The sequence below is a fragment of the Triturus cristatus genome, chromosome 12 (genome assembly GCF_964204655.1).
Source record: "Triturus cristatus chromosome 12, aTriCri1.1, whole genome shotgun sequence".
Classification (NCBI taxonomy): Eukaryota; Metazoa; Chordata; class Amphibia; order Caudata; family Salamandridae; genus Triturus; species Triturus cristatus.
In genome coordinates, this window is record NC_140595.1 from 735,115,905 (window position 1) to 735,131,999 (window position 16,095).

The following is a 16,095-nucleotide window of genomic DNA, read 5'->3' on the forward strand; positions in this document are numbered from 1 at the left end:
CTCATATTCTCAGGACTACGAGAACTCGTGTGGACAAAAACTTGAACAGGAGGATGCAACATTCTAAACTCATGAAAGCTCAGAGCAGCGAGCCTGGCATTTCTCAGAGGGCTCCTTTTTCCCCAGGTCAGTACAAATAGTTTATTCATATTCGACGCTTTATAATCCTTATTTTGTAATAGGATAAGCAGAACAACAAATTCCAGAATGCATAGAAAAAAACGGCACTTGAGGAGTTACGTGGAACTGGGGAAACTGCGAACTCTGCAGAGCTGCGGGGCTCTCCCTTCTCAGCATGGACACTGCACTGTAGCTGCACTTTCAGGGCACTGGGGTAAAGGACACCCCCGCAGCTCCTGTGGTGCGGGAGGGGGGGCTTGTTTTCCATACTTAAGGGGTGGGGGGGGCTCAGCTTGTCGGCTCAAGGGTATAATAAGAATTGCTACAGTTTTAATGCGGCTGTACTGAGAGTACTCAGAAGAGCTGAAACATTTTTTAACGGGGGCAAAAGTGACTCTTCTCAGCGGGACTGCTTTACTATTAACGGGGGCAGGACTGGGGGCTCTGTGCGGGCTACTCCGCTTTTAATGGTAGCCGGGGTTGCACTTGTCTGCAGGGCTGCTGCACTTTTAATGGGGGCTGTGCCGTGAGTTCTCTTCTTCAATGGGTGCGGTGTTGGCTTTAGTTCCCTGCAGTCAGGGCTGCGAGCGACACTTGGTGTCGAGGCAGCAATGACACTTATCTCCGTGTCTCACACCTCGAGGCGCTGCCAGTCTTGTTCCGGGAGGCAGCCGCGCGGGGTGTCTGACCGTGGCGCGCGCAGCTGTTTATCTTTGGTGTCACCGTCACCCTCACTCGCCGCTCGCGCGCCCAGCATGGCTCGCCTCTTCAAAGCGACCCCCTGGTACCTCGTCCTGTGGATGGCGTTCTGCTTCCTGCTGCCGGTGAGTCCAGTCGCCAGAGCTCCCCACACCCTTGCCCCCCCGTTCATTGCTCCCTACAGCCTCCCAGCCGGAAAGAACCATGAGGCACACTGGCTTCCTACCTCAGGAAGTTGCCCGTATGACAGTTGAACTCTATACATCAGGGAGGGGCGGATACAGGTGCTTAATAAAAAAGAAACTTAATTATTCATTTTCCTGTGAATATTTATACAACAGACCCTCGTGGGCGTTTCAGCGGGGGCTCCCTGTGCTTAAGTGGTTCTGCGGCTCCTCGCTGCTGCTCTGTGACGCTCCATGCCCCACGGGAGGGGGGGGGGGGGAGGGGGGAAGGTTCCTTTCAACCGTCCACTTTGTGTCCTATGTGGGTACCCGTGGACCATATATTTATTTGTATTTATTTATTTTATGCGTTTTTATATAGCGCGGACTTTACCCGATAGTGTCAGTGCGCTTCACAACAGGAACAGTAATGATACATGAGGAGAAAATTACAAGTGAACATGTTACAAAAGCAAACGTTACCTTACATGAGGCAATAGTGACAATTGTGCAAGTATCAAGAGCAAGCAAAATACAAGAGGTAGCAAACGATACTTTACAAAAGGAAAAAGTGACATGTTGTGTGCAGGTTACAAAAGCATACAAACAGACATGCCAACCAGAGGCGCAACTAGAGCCAAATTTCGGGGGGGGCTGAGCAAAAATTTCGGGGGGCTGAACTTTAAGCAATAGGCAGAGTGGAGCTGCAGGGGCTCTTACAAGGGGTGAAACAACAGCGAGGCCTCATTAACATGCAAATGGTCTTTTAAAGACCTGTGAAGTGCTCGGGTGCGGCTGCTTTTTTGCCCGGGAAGGTGTCTCATCCCGGGCTGCCACACACGAGGGGGGGGAGGGGGGTGCTGAAGCCTTTTGAGTCCAATGGGTGTTGCGCGCCTGATGCCAACCCTCCCGATTCAGGCAGGAGACTACCTATTTCAAGGCTAGTCTCCCACCTCCCGATTCACGCATCTAGAATCCCGATTCCTCGGGGTTTTGCAGAGGCCGCCCCCGCAGGGGGCTCGAGGGCCGGCGCCATAATGGCCGCCAGAGCCCGACAAGGAACAGGAACTGGTTCTCACCAGCGGGAAGCGCCGCAGGGCGGAATGCCCTGAGGCCCCCGCCCTCTCCCCTCCAAGAACAATAAGAAGGGGAGATATAAGACGACGCTCCCCCCTGTGGCAGCCCACTTGCATATCATGGGAGCTGGGGGAGTGGCGCCAACGACTTTCGATGGGAAGATTTCAACTCGGCCTTGGGATTGTAGGAGCAGCTGCGGTATCCACCATCAGGACCCAGGCGATGAAGGATTCAAACCAGCAGGAGAGAACAGTGAACCCAGCCGCCACAGGAGGTGCCAGGTGTCGGAGGACGACATGCCCGAAGTGTCCCCACCCCTGCCGGGGCACAGAAGGTCGGGTCGGAATGGACCGAAGCCGAGACACGCGGGCACAGCCCCCAGCTCCCCAGGCAGTATGACGAGGCTTGCAGCGCCGGAAGCGATGGCAGGGTAAGGGCTCGTGAGGAGTGGCGGCGTCTCTGCCGGTCACCATGGCAATGTTGTAATAAGTTGTCCTGCCCTGCCTTTTTTTTTTTTTTTTTTATAGCGCAATGGCGATGTGCGAGCTATGTAAGTGTAGGCAAATGTGGCGTTACTATAGGATGGTGGCTCAGCGAGCGGAGGGCTGTTATGTGCTCCACAAACGCCGCCACCGCAGCGGGTGCCCCTTCCTCACTTTAAGGTAGCCTAGAAATAGAACAAACGATGCATTGCAGGTTTACCAATCCCCCCCCCCTTTACCCACCGCTGGCAGGGATGAGTGCCAAAGACGTGCGGGTAGGCGCATCCCGACTGCATAGCAGGAGTAGGACTGGAGGGGAATCAAAGCGAGGAGAGGGTGCGACCCGCCAGCGGCGCTGCCGCTGCTAAGATGGCAGAATTCGAGCCCCGAGGTCGCGTCCTCACCTGGTGATCCTCGGCAAATCACTTATTCTACCCGTGCCGGAATGTGTAATGTAAATGTGCCGGAATGTGTAATGTAAATACGGTGCTATGTAACGCGCGCCGATACCGTCAGGTCGAGTCACGCTATACAAATAGCCACAAAAAAAAAAAAAAAAAACGCAGAAGAGTTTCTATCTCCGGTTTTCGCTGGCGGCTTGAGCCGCTTTGTGGCAAAAGGAAAGGCATGCCCTCCAGAGCGCTAGATATGCGCCCAGAGTCTAGTGTATAGCGGTGAATGAGTGCGCTCGGATGGTTGCTACTGCAATTAGCGGAGCACAACTGTTGTGTTGCTCGGTGATCGGGCCTGTGTCTTCACTTCAACATCCCCCCCCATCAAGTGCATTCCGGGCGCCGGGACGCAGGCATGGCGGGCCTGTCATCAAGGTTGCTGAAGGGGGTAGGTACAGCGCATCCCGGCGGGGGTAGGGTCGGGGGGCGACCAACACATCTGATACCCTTACAACTTTAAAAAAAAAAAAATATATATATATTATGCTCCGGCCCGATACATGTTCCTAATTTGTCATAAGTAATAGAGCTATCTGTGATGTACCATCGTATTAAGTACCGAGTAGCGATCAAGGTTAACTCTCTACATTTAAAATGAAAACAAGCACAAAGTTGCAAGCTTAAAAACACCCGCGCAAGTTTCTGCTTTGAAACGGGGGACCCAGGTTCAAGTCCCAGCGCCGGATGCACATCCGGTCTTCGAAGAAAGACAGTGAGGGCCGGTCGCTTTAAAAAAAAACAAAAAAAAAACGGCCAAGGAGAAAGAGGGCGCGTGGCGGCTCAACAGCCTTTCCGGGATGAAGCCCTTAACCCAAATCGGAGCCGAGAAAACAGGTCCGTGTGACCTGTGATATAAAAAAAAACAAAAAAAACGAAACGGACATGCCCTGGTGGAAGGTAGTTGGGTGCTCCGGTGAACTGCGATTCGTGCCCTCGGAAGTATCGAGGCAAAGGCCACAATAATGGAATAATGGAGTAAGGGCGTATAGGTCCAAATATTCTAGCGGGGAAATATTTATTATATCGTTTGCGTTATTAAATTTAATATGGGAGGACCTTAACAGTTAGCTCAAATGGTTATCCCAGCAGTGGCTTGATTTGGTTAAAACGCCTGCTGCTAAGACCTGTGCGACACACTTGATGGTCAGGGGTTCAAATCCCGGCAGTGACTTGATATACCATTCCTAGCTTTTTAGGATCGCCATGTATTTATTCTGGAAATGCAATTAAATCACTTGTGTCAAACAAAAAATGAAAGTGTCTGCCTTTAACGCAACTGGTGCCCCCGTAAGCGCTCTGAAAATGGGCTTGTAGTGGATGGGGGTTGAAAAAGCAGGCTTTATTTCATAATATAAAGAATGACTTCCCTTGGGTAAGTGGCATTAGCACGTTCTTAGGTTCGAGGAGCACGATCTACCGATTGCCGCCTTTGGGTAGGGCCATCTGCAAGCTAAGTAGTGCCCAGGGTGGTCTGGCACGTTGCGCAAAGGTCGCCCATTGTACCGCATTGAGGAGCTCATAGAAATACGAAGGTTATGTTCCCTGCACCCCCTGGCAGGGCCTACTCGGTATTTCATCCTCCCACAGTTCAGTGGACTGGATGTAAAGAAAATGTCCGACGTGAAAGTACCACAACATAATACACAGTTGTGTTGTAAAGTGGAATCCGGTAATTTAAAGAAGCAAATGCACTTCAAGAATGTGACATGGATAATGTTTGGAAAACATTGCATTAAATTGGGCGCGCATACTAAGTTTAAGCCAAAAATATCCAATAAAAAATTTAGGAAGAAGGAAGGGTTAGCGGTAAACCAGTTGAGCTTGACAAAGGCAACCTTCTGTTAATAACCTGGTTCACGGGGACAAAACAAAAAAACCCAAAAAACAGTGGGATGTCAACTCGTGATTTCACCCCCAAGGAATAAGATCAGTTTGTTTTGAGTCACGGCACGCAGCGCCTCGGGTTAGCATGCCTGCTGCAAAGACCACACAACAATGAATTACCGGATGGTTGTGTGGACATGAGCAAGCAGCATACACGCTCTTCACATTTGATCCAATCCTGTTGACTGGATATTAATGAAGACAGCCAAGTGCGAAGTTAAGGTGTAGTGCACGGAATTACCGAATTGTCATTCATATTGGTATTTGTGCTCCACATTTCTGGCAAGTGTCCGGGTTGTTTAAAAAAAAAAAAAAAAAAAATTCAGAGCAGGAGTAATAGGTCCTGTGTTTACCGAAAGGGATTGTGTCTCCTTGGGAGAGATTGGCTAGTCCAAACATGGAAAGCAGTAATACACCGGTGTATTGCGGCATAGCCTCGCAAGTTTAGTCGCAGTACTTTAGCGCAGAACACAAAGGCGGTGCCGCGGAAACAGTTTAGTGCGGGTAACACATTACACTTCAGGTGTAACAGCGCGGTGGTCTATACCCAGAGGACCAGCTGAATAGTAAGTACATTACACGGGGGTGAGCGGTGACCTAGCGGTACAGCAGAAGTCAGCTGAGTAAAAGATTACAAAACTCCTCTTGGAGATTCCACTGAGGCCCCCCCCCCGACCCATCCAGAGTACCGTAAACCGACCCATCCAGTAGTCACCGTAAACCGAAGTAGCGGAGCCTGGGAGAGGTAGAGGTCATGGTGTAGAGGTGCTTACCGGAAGAGCCTGCCAGGAGCAGGGGTGAAGTAGAGGATGGGATGTGAGCAATGTATATTGTATCATGCCACCACAAACTGTAGCTGACTGTCTCCCAATTTTGTTTTCATGATTGGCCCATGGTGAGAGGAGACAGCGCTGTAAGACTCCGAACAGGACGCAAGCGTCCCGCCTCAAAAATGGCGAGGAAGGAGCAGAGCACCATGGCGTGTGGATTGAAGATTGCCATCAGAGCCTACCGGACGTCAGCCACGAGAGGTATGACCCATTGCGGGTGGAGACAGCACTGTCAGACATCGAAGTAAGATGCAAGTGTGCCAGGGCACTAACGGCAAAGACGGAGCAGAGCGCATCATTGCGTTTGTGGGAAGATTGCCGTCGGAGCTGACCAGATGTGGGGGGAGCCGCAGGAAGACGTAAGCCTCCCTGGCGGCGTGGCGGAAACAACAAGTGTATTGGTATTGTATGGGAGCACACCAACAGGGCGGTGTGTAGAAGGAGGGCCACTCACTTTGGGATGCCGCACGGCAGGGTGAGTGCGCCTGACGAAATCGGGGTAGCAAACGGAGACGGTGCTCGCAGCCCAGCCCCCGCCAGAAGGTAGGGCACAAAAGAGACTAACAAGGTAGCGAGTTGGGGGCCTAACTCCAGGGAAAAGGCTGCCCCCCACACGCAAAGGGGCGTGGTAAACAACAAAGAACAATCTATGAGCTGTCAGGGTGATTTATGACCCTAGGAGTTGCAAAGGAGCAAAAAGACAAACCAGTGATTTATGGCCAACCGATGATTTATGGCTGATGATTTATGATGCTCATGCAGAATGATTTATGACAGCCGAATGATGACAGATTGTGACAGAATGAATTATGGCCTACCGGTGATTTATGACCCATGATTTATGACCCATGATTTATGATGTGCAGGCAAAATGATTTATGACAACGAAATTATGATGGCTTGTGACAGAATGATTTATGACCAATGATTTACGACCCATGATGTAGGGCTGCTGATTTATGGGGATCAGGCAGAGTGATTTATGGCAACAAAGTAAGGGCCAATTGTGGCAGAATGATTTATGATGCATAATGATTTATGGCCCATGATTTATGATGTCCAGCTGACAATGCGTGACATCACATGTGTAATAATGTGTGACAACGATTTATGACCCCGGCCTCCAAGGGGTGTCAGGGGGAGTTGTACAAGTGTGATTATGTAATAAAAACTGCGGCCAACAATTACCACCACATACGACGATTGTTGGCTGTTTTTCTAGTAATGCAGATGCACAAATATGGTACGGTTCCTGGAATGGGCGCAGTGCGGCCGTTATTGCAGAGGCCGCCCCCGCAGGGGGCTCGATGGCCGGCGCCATAATGGCCGCCAGAGCCCGACAAGGAACAGGAACTGGTTCTCAACAGCGGGAAGCGCCGCAGGGCGGAATGCCCTGAGGCCCCCGCCCTCTCCCTTCCAAGAACAATAGGAAGGGAAGATATAAGACGACGCTCCCCCCTGTGGCAGCCCACTTGCATATCATGGGAGCTGGGGGAGCGGCGCCAACGACTTTCGAATCCCACCCACCCACACCTAGGGAGCAGCAGCGTCGCAGTGCTGACGAAAACCAAAGGAACTACGGGTACAAGGGTTGGATATGGAGACACACCGATAGACGGTGTGTGTGAATAGGGCCACTCACTTTGGGATGCCGCACGGCAGGGTGAGTTGGCCAACAACTGGGGCAGGTAACGGAGACGGCGCTCGCAGCCCAGCCCCTGCCAGGTGGCAGGGCACAAAACAGTCTTAACAAGGTAGCGAGTTGAGGCCTAACTCCGGGTGAGGAACTGCCCCCGCGCAACAAGAGCGCACAGAGATTGCAAATCTAAACTGCGGAAACAACAAGTGTATTGGTATTGTATGGGAGCACACCAACAGGGCGGTGTGTAGAAGGAGGGCCACTCACTTTGGGATGCTGCACGGCAGGGTGAGTGCGCCTGACGAAATCGGGGTAGCAAACGGAGACGGCGCTCGCAGCCCAGCCCCCGCCAGAAGGTGGGGCACAAAAGAGACTAACAAGGTAGCGAGTTGGGGGCCTAACTCCAGGGAAAAGGCTACCCCCCACACGCAAAGGGGCGTGGTAAACAACAAAGAACAATCTATGAGCTGTCAGGGTGATTTACGACCCTAGGAGTTGCAAATGAGCATAAAGACAAACCAGTGATTTATGGCCAACCGATGATTTATGGCTGATGATTTATGATGCTCATGCAGAATGATTTATGACAGCCGAATGATGACAGATTGTGACAGAATGATTTATGGCCTACCGGTGATTTATGACCCATGATTTATGACCCATGATTTATGATGTGCAGGCAAAATGATTTATGACAACGAAATTATGATGGCTTGTGACAGAATGATTTATGACCAATGATTTACGACCCATGATGTAGGGCTGCTGATTTATGGGGATCAGGCAGAGTGATTTATGGCAACAAAGTAAGGGCCAATTGTGGCAGAATGATTTATGATGCATAATGATTTATGGCCCATGATTTATGATGTCCAGCTGACAATGCGTGACATCACATGTGTAATAATGTGTGACAACGATTTATGACCCCGGCCTCCAAGGGGTGTCAGGGGGAGTTGTACAAGTGTGATTATGTAATAAAAACTGCGGCCAACAATTACCACCACATACGACGATTGTTGGCTGTTTTTCTAGTAATGCAGATGCACAAATATGGTACGGTTCCTGGAATGGGCGCAGTGCGGCCGTTATTAGCTGACAGGGCTTGGTATTGTGTAAGGTGCTAATTCTTCCAGCAATAGTCAGTGGCGATGCGATGCGGGGGCTCTAGAAGGGGTGAAAAACCAACAAAGCCTCATTAACAAGAGAATGGTCTTTTAAAGACCTGTGAAGTACTCGGGGGCGGCTGTGTGCGTGCCCGGGAAGCTGTTTCAGCCTGGGCTGCCACACACAGGGGGAAGGGGGTGGGGGTTGGTGTATGCACTGCCAGCAACCTGCCAGGTCAGGGCCCAACACTTGCATCACCCTCTCTCTGCCTGCCATCTCGCTCCATGCTTCTGAAAAGTAAGACAAAATTGTGTATTTGTGTTTCAAATGTCCGATCCTGCAGCAGCACACTTCCAAAGCCCACACATGACAGTAACCCGATTCAAGGCCCCATTCTCCCGATTTTTTCTAACAAAATATCTCCCACTTCGCTCTTCTGAAATGTTGGCCTGTATGTACAAAGTACATATCTCAGGTGCTTGTGCCCCAGGCGGCCATCTTCCTCTTCATCATCTCTTCAGGGTGCTCTGTGTCCCACCGGCTCTGTGGATTCGGTTCTGCGCTCAAGGGGGCTGTATATCTGGCGAGGGGGCGTGTGGGCGGGAAGTTTCCTGCCCTCTTCTTTGGGTAGGGGTGTTATAGAGGTTATATGCATATAGGAGTGCTGATGGGTAAAGAATATCTGGATGGCAGCGACTTAGATCATATACCACATTGATTTCTGGAAGTCGGATATGTCCCTTGGCATGATGGTAATTAACGAAAGGTAATTGTACCTGAAAAATGCAATAAAAATTGTTTTTGCAAAAACAAAAGGGGTGTTATAGAGGTGGGGGAGCCAATACATTAACAGCTGTAGCTTGAGCAAGGGCAATGGCTTGGCTCCACGATCGAGCACGAGCCGAGCCGAACCGTGCAACTGTTTGGCATGAATGTAAACCATGCATCAAACAGCGCATACGAATATGATAACGACTCGGAAATTCGGAAAGCAATGTGTACGTTTAACATGCAGTATTTCACCCTTCTACGTCAATTTCGTTATATTACTGCATTGACTGGCATTTATTAGAAGTGATAGTTTTTTAACATGAATTTAGAAGCACCTGTGCCCTCTCCACAATCCCCTCCCACCCTGATGACAATGCCATTGCCTAGAATTCCGCTATTTGGTCAAGTGGGAAAGTCACTATTGATCCCAGGTTTGCTGATTTCACATTGTGCTGTTCAGCCATTAGACAGGTATCTCTCTCAGGGGACTCAGACTCTGTTGTTTGCTGCTGGGGACTCAAAAGCGAGTCTCATCACTCGCGGCGCGGGACAAACGCGGGTGGTGCCCGGGCCAAGGGTGGGCCCGTTCTTGCCCGTCATTGCCAGAAAGAGGCAGGGCAGGGCCACCCCTCTTTCATCCAAGACTTGAGAGAGGATCTGATGATATGGCCATGAGATTATCGGTCTGAAACCTAAGGTACTGTTTTCTTCTTGCGTTGCCCATTGAGGATGCAAAAACATTAACAATTTTTCTGGCGGACTTGGATGGAGTGTTGGTTATTGTGGTTATTCTTTGTTTTTATCTTTCCTTATGTAGTTATTAGGGGGTAGGGGCCTGTAGGCTATAGTCGTACCTTTAAGCTCTGTGGCACTTTAGCGTCCGATCGTAGAGACCAACAAAACCGGCAGGACTTTCTGGGAACTCTCTAACTGTATTGGGAGAAACTTGTGGAACCGGGGTTAATGCAAACTGGTGATCTACCTGGAACTATCTGTGGTTGTTTTTTAGGTCTCGCCTGAGCCAGCGCATGTGCTGTTCTGGCGAGACATTTAGGAGTGGAGTTTTCAAAGTCCGACCACAGCTTTGTGTGGCATGCAGTGTGCGGTTACACGCACAGGCACGAGCAGAGGCGCCATTGGCTGTTCTCTCGCTCGGCCAAACGCGCGTGCCTCGCTTCAATGCCCCTCCCCCTCCCCTACCACGGAGCGCGTCTCGCAGCTTGTTTTAAACTTTCAGTGCGCGTGCTTGTCTTTCTCTTTACCCATCTCCCTCTTGTTTCCCTTCTTTTTAGCACTCTTGTTTCAGACACTACCAAGAAAACTGCCTGTCCCGCACCTTAGCGGCAGTTATCTTCATGCTCCGATTTGATGTCCCAGTTGTACCCCACCTATATAATAGTAGGGTAAAGAGGTGGACTCAAAGATTGCTACTTCCTCGTTTTGTTTTCTTCATTTTTACGCATCAGAGTCTTGCTTAATTAATTTCGTTTACCAACAGGGGTTTTTTCCATTTGTGAAACTCCATCTTCACTCCTCTAAAGCGATGATTCACCCACTCGGGACAGGTCTTTTAATACAGACTCGAGTGCATTTGCATACACAGGAAGTTACTGTTTGCTCTACTTGCTATCTATCGTAAGCACAGGAGTGGGCTATGAGGCCTAGAAAGCCGTGAGATGGTGGCCTAGCCTCTTCGCCTCCAGAGGCCAGCATTTGGGAGATAACGTAGTCCTATGAGTGTGCACAAAGGGTCAGGTCTGCACATACTGCGTGACCGGAGCACGGCTCTTCAAAGGCCGACATTATGTAACAGACAGATACTATCTATTTATATCTCCTCCTCCCGCCCATGTTCTGACCTCTCAATGACTTCACAGCGCATCAGCCTCGGCCACGCGAGGACGGTGGGCTGGGTGGTAGCCTCCAGACAAGAAGCAGCGATAAAACATGGTGAACACCCCTGGGCAGCAGACAGCATCACTAGCGATCAGAGAAATCCACCGCAATTGGAAAACACATGCAGCCCTTTCGCAGGACTCTCACCCAGGGGAATGTTACACAGACACAAAGGGTAGGGCACCGACGCCACCAGACACAACTGACTCGTGGAAAATTACTGACAAGCCAAGATTTAGAGCGGAATGAGAACAGTGGAGGGCCAATCTTTGAAAACAAATGATGTGCCCTCCATAGAAAGCACTCAACGAATGAGTTACGATATTTTTTATATCTAATTATACAACAACTTTTAAATGGGACGTATTCAGTCATTTACAGAATTTCGTGATATTTATAATATAATGGAGAACACCTTTTTTCGACATTAAAAGAAAAGCTGAGAAGGCCAACTGAGGTTTGGACATATAAAATCAGGTCCATGAACACATCTGTCCCGGTCATGCTCCCTGCAAAGCTTTCAAGTGGACCTGAACCAGCAGGAATAGACTAGACAGCGACTTGAAGCAGTGTACAACTTTGGGAAAGATATGTCCCAGTGGGTTTGTTTAACAAATCACCTACCCCAGAACATCTATTGAGTGCAGCAGCAGCAGAAATAAGAGAAGGATTTAACAAAACCGATAATCGAGAAAGGTGATCTCATAGGTCATGCTGGTTGCTTGTCTGGGCTTATGTTACACTAAGGTCGTTTCAAAGCTCTATGAAAAGGAGGGGATATTGGAGAGTCTGAAGAGACCTAGAGGGTGAGGATGGGAGACTCCGCTGATATCGAGTTCGACAGGAGACCAAGCTTTCACCTGTATATTGACAAACAAAAACAAGTGAAATAGCACCAAAAATGAGAGCTGGCAATTGTGCTTGCAGGCAGTGTTGGCATTTACCCAGATTTCTGCTAGGTAATATTTACACAGTCAACGGCAAGACTGTATGTTGTCCCTTCTTCCCGGATTTTGGATTTTTGATTGGAGATGGAAACTTCCCTGGATAGTTTAGTTATATTAGGTCTAGCGTAGGTGTGTAAAGGTTGTTCAGATATAGTACCTCTCACACACAGCGCTACTGTGTTTTTCAAAAATATATTTTTATTAGTTTTACTCTTCAATATTATCATAACATACAAGGAAAATGCATGGTAACAATCACACCAGCATTGCATCTCAAAGCATAGTGTGGATCAGTCAGTTTCCTCAATGGCAGCCGCCACAATGGCAATAAGTAGTCAACAGCAAATTAGGGGAAGGGAAAAGAGAAACAGAACTATTGAACTTGACTGGCCGTTCTTTTGCATTGCAGAGGTCACATGGTGATGTAAGATAGGGTGACCAGATTTTTAGAATGAAACACCGGGACACGGTCACAGAAATAGAAATAGGACTAAATGTCCTATTACGTCTTAGGGCTTCATATATACCACCAAGGAGGTTCAACTGCCTTTCAGACAATCCCCTTATGTCATCAGAGGTAGCTATACATGTAAATCAGATTTTGCGGTGTACGTCCTGTCATGCACATGTGGGAAGGTATACGTGGGTAGCACCATCCACCCAGTCCATGTCCGCATTTTGCAAAACCTCAGGGCAATCACCAACAATGACCCTGCCTACCCTGTCGCCCGACATATCAACACTGCCCATAGTGGTAAGGCGCAAGATCTTTCATTCTATGTGGTGGACACCGTCCCCAAAAACCCCAGGGGAGATAACAGACAACTCACCCTTTGAAGGCTGGAATCCCATTACATCACCCTCTACTATTCCAAAATTCCTAATGGAATGAATGCGAATGAAGCACTAACTGTACATTTATAACATGTTGCCTGCTGCCTGTCCCGCTCCTAGTCCAGACTCTGTAACGTTAGGTCACATTCACATTTTATTTTCCTTTTACTTATTTTCTTGTCACCCTTTTTCCACTCAAATAAGAGCATTCCACCATTGTGACATCATGTTCTCTATTGCTACGTATAGTGCCTACTTGCCTTAGTAGTTACTTTAATTCCTGACAAAGAGGGAGTTGAGCCTTACGCAATCATAGCCCACTTGGGCACTATTGTTTATTTTGCGTCTTTTTATGGCCAACGTGCACATTTAGTCTCGCTGTACATACAGCATACTTTTATTCATGCCCATCTACCCTTTGCGCGATCTAGATACTGACATAGGCAACAATATGCGGCTTCTGTTCGCCGCTGCCAGGATTGGATTACAATATATATATATATATATAAATGAGCTGTGCACTTATCTTGATTTAATAAATTCTAATTTCGAGCACCGGCAATCTAAGTTGTCAGTTCCTGTCTTTGTGCGCGACTGCACATTTGGAGAGTTTTTGAATATATATATATATATATATATTACCTACTGGCGGTCGCCAGTAGGTAGTTATAGTTAGGACCCCTTTTCCATAGGAAATCCGCAACATTCTATTTTGAATAACTTTGGCGCCGGTCGACGAATCCTCGCGAATTTTTCAAAATAGGTGGGGCGCTACGCTCCGCTCCTACCCTGAAAGTCTCGGGGGGATTCGTCAAGCGGGGGCTGAGATAAAAGGGGGGTCCCAAAACGTGTTTTTCCCATGCATTTTTCCATAGGACCTTTAGACAGGGCTACAGCCCGAACGGCTGAACAGATTTACTTGAAATTTGGCAGAGAGGTAGTCCTCAGGTCAAGGAAGTGCCTTTTGCAGGTCTGGTGTAAATCTGTTCAGTATTTCCTGAGAAAATAGCATTTAAAAGCATATATATATGTGGGCGGAGCCTAACCACACATCTCATCCTGAGATCTGATTGGCTGTCAGCACTTCATCCAAGAAGTGTTGGCAGCCATCTTGGGACCAATATACATGATAGCACCTCATTAAAAAGCATTGCAGTTAATAGAAGGTTTTAAGACTTTAGTTACATTATAAATCATTTGTTGATGGTACCATACTCATTTTAGGAATTGTAATATGTTCTAAGGTGATTTCACCATGTGAAAAAGCCTTCTGCTGGGATATCATGATTGAGAGAAAAATATTTTCTCATGCTTTTACCACAGAGGTTTGGAAGGTGATCTATAAGCTAAACTGAGAGCTTATTTTCTGTAAATTCACATTATCTTTCTCAGTCATGTGAGAATGAAGTCTGACATTCTCAGTAAAACATGTACATCCAACAAGGGCAGAGACTGTCAGTTGATTCCTTTGTGTTCTACTGCAGCTTCCCAGAGTGTTCCAAAGAACTACTAGAGCGCTAACAGTCCTACCTATGATAAACGTATGGCACACCTGAAGCCATCTTGCTTGGAATAAAGTGGTAACTCTTAAAACATTTAATTTCAAAAGGAACAAAATGAGGGGGTTCATTTTTCCATAAAAAGTATGATTAGTGCTGCAGAAAGAAAAATTAGGGCACATTCTGAGTGACTTCTCAAATCCTCTTCTATTTCATTAAAAAATTCTGACATGCAGACTGAAACATGAACTTTCAATACCAGCAGCAGTTTTCCCTGGTGAGCAGTAGCTTTACTACAGTGATCTAATGAGCAAAAGGAGTGCTAACATTCTGAATTTATGGCAAATGTGTGACACATCTGAATGCCTTCTTGATGGAATCAAAGTAAAAAACTGAAAGTATTTCCTACTGAGGAGACTGCAGTAAATGAGGAAATTAGGAAACTTCATAACAAATAAGTCTCCCAAGATGGCCACCAGAGACAAAAGAGCCCAAATGTAGCCCAAATATCACCCAGATGTAGCCCAAGTATAGCCCAATGACAGAATGTCCCAGAATGTTCCTAAAAACAACTAGAGCGCTTACTGTCTTCATTATGACAAAAGTATGGCACACCTGAAGCCATCTTGATTGGAATAAACTGGTAACACTTAAAACATTTAATTTAAAAAGGAACACAATGAGGGGGTTCATTTTGCCATAGAAATTATCATTAATGCTGAAGAAAGAAAATGAGGGCACATTTTGAGTGACTTCTCAAATCCTCTTCTATTTCATTAAAAAATTCTGACATGCAGACTGAAACATGCACTTTTAATACCAGGAGCAGACTTCCATGGTGAACAGTAGTTTTACTACAGTGATCTAATGAGCAACTAGAGTGCTAACATTCAGAATTTATGGCAAATGTGTGACATATCTGAATACCTTCATGATGGAATCAACGTAAAAAACTGAAAGCATTTCCTACTGAGGAGACTGCAGTACATGAGGAAATTAGGAAACTTCATAACAAATAAATCTCCCAAGATGGCCACCGGAGACAAAAGAGCCCAAATGTAGCCCAAAATCACCCAGATGTAGCCCAAATATAGCCCAATGACAGAAGTGTGCAAAACACTTATTATTTAGTGTTTTTGCAGTGTTATATAGTGCAGACTTGTCAGGTATTGGAGTGCTTTACATGAGCATTGGTTACATCACACAAGCACATATTCATTTTGGTTGTAGACATGGGGAGACTAAGTGATTTGACCAGAATCACAGAATGTCGAGCTGAAGCAGAAACTTCAACCTGGTTCCCCAGTTGCAAAGTCTGCAGTTCTGGAAGTAACACCACATCCTCTCCCCTAAGTGCAACATTTAATCAAGTGGTCAACTGGATAAAAAAACATAAAGATAACAAATAATTTAAAAGTGCTTTGTCGCTATTTGAAAACTCAGACAAAATGTCCTTATTTTAGTCTTTTAGAGCACTAACCATAATTTTGATGCCAATAAGACCCTCTCATATATGTAATTTCTAAAGGAAATGCTCTAGGTATTACAGTTTTGATTACATCAAGATGATGTCAGGCGTTCCACACTTTTGTAATAAATATAGAATGTTAGCAATCTAGTTGTTCATTGGGATACTGTTGAGAGGCAAAGGCCAGGGGCACGGACTCTGAAAATTGAAGGCAGGTAGGAGAGTG

General features: G+C 47.3%; 1 protein-coding gene across 1 annotated transcript in view; it reads left to right on the forward strand.

Moving 5' to 3' along the window:
- Positions 1 to 709: 709 nt before the first annotated feature.
- The window catches only part of LOC146782623 (NXPE family member 3-like), a 232,598-nt gene continuing 217,212 nt past the window's right edge, over positions 710 to 16,095 (forward strand). Inside the window, exon 1 of the mRNA XM_085640078.1 lies at positions 710 to 944. Within this exon, the coding sequence (XP_085496204.1) occupies positions 732 to 944 (213 nt within the window). The 5' untranslated portion in view covers positions 710 to 731. The remainder of the gene's footprint in view (positions 945 to 16,095) is intronic.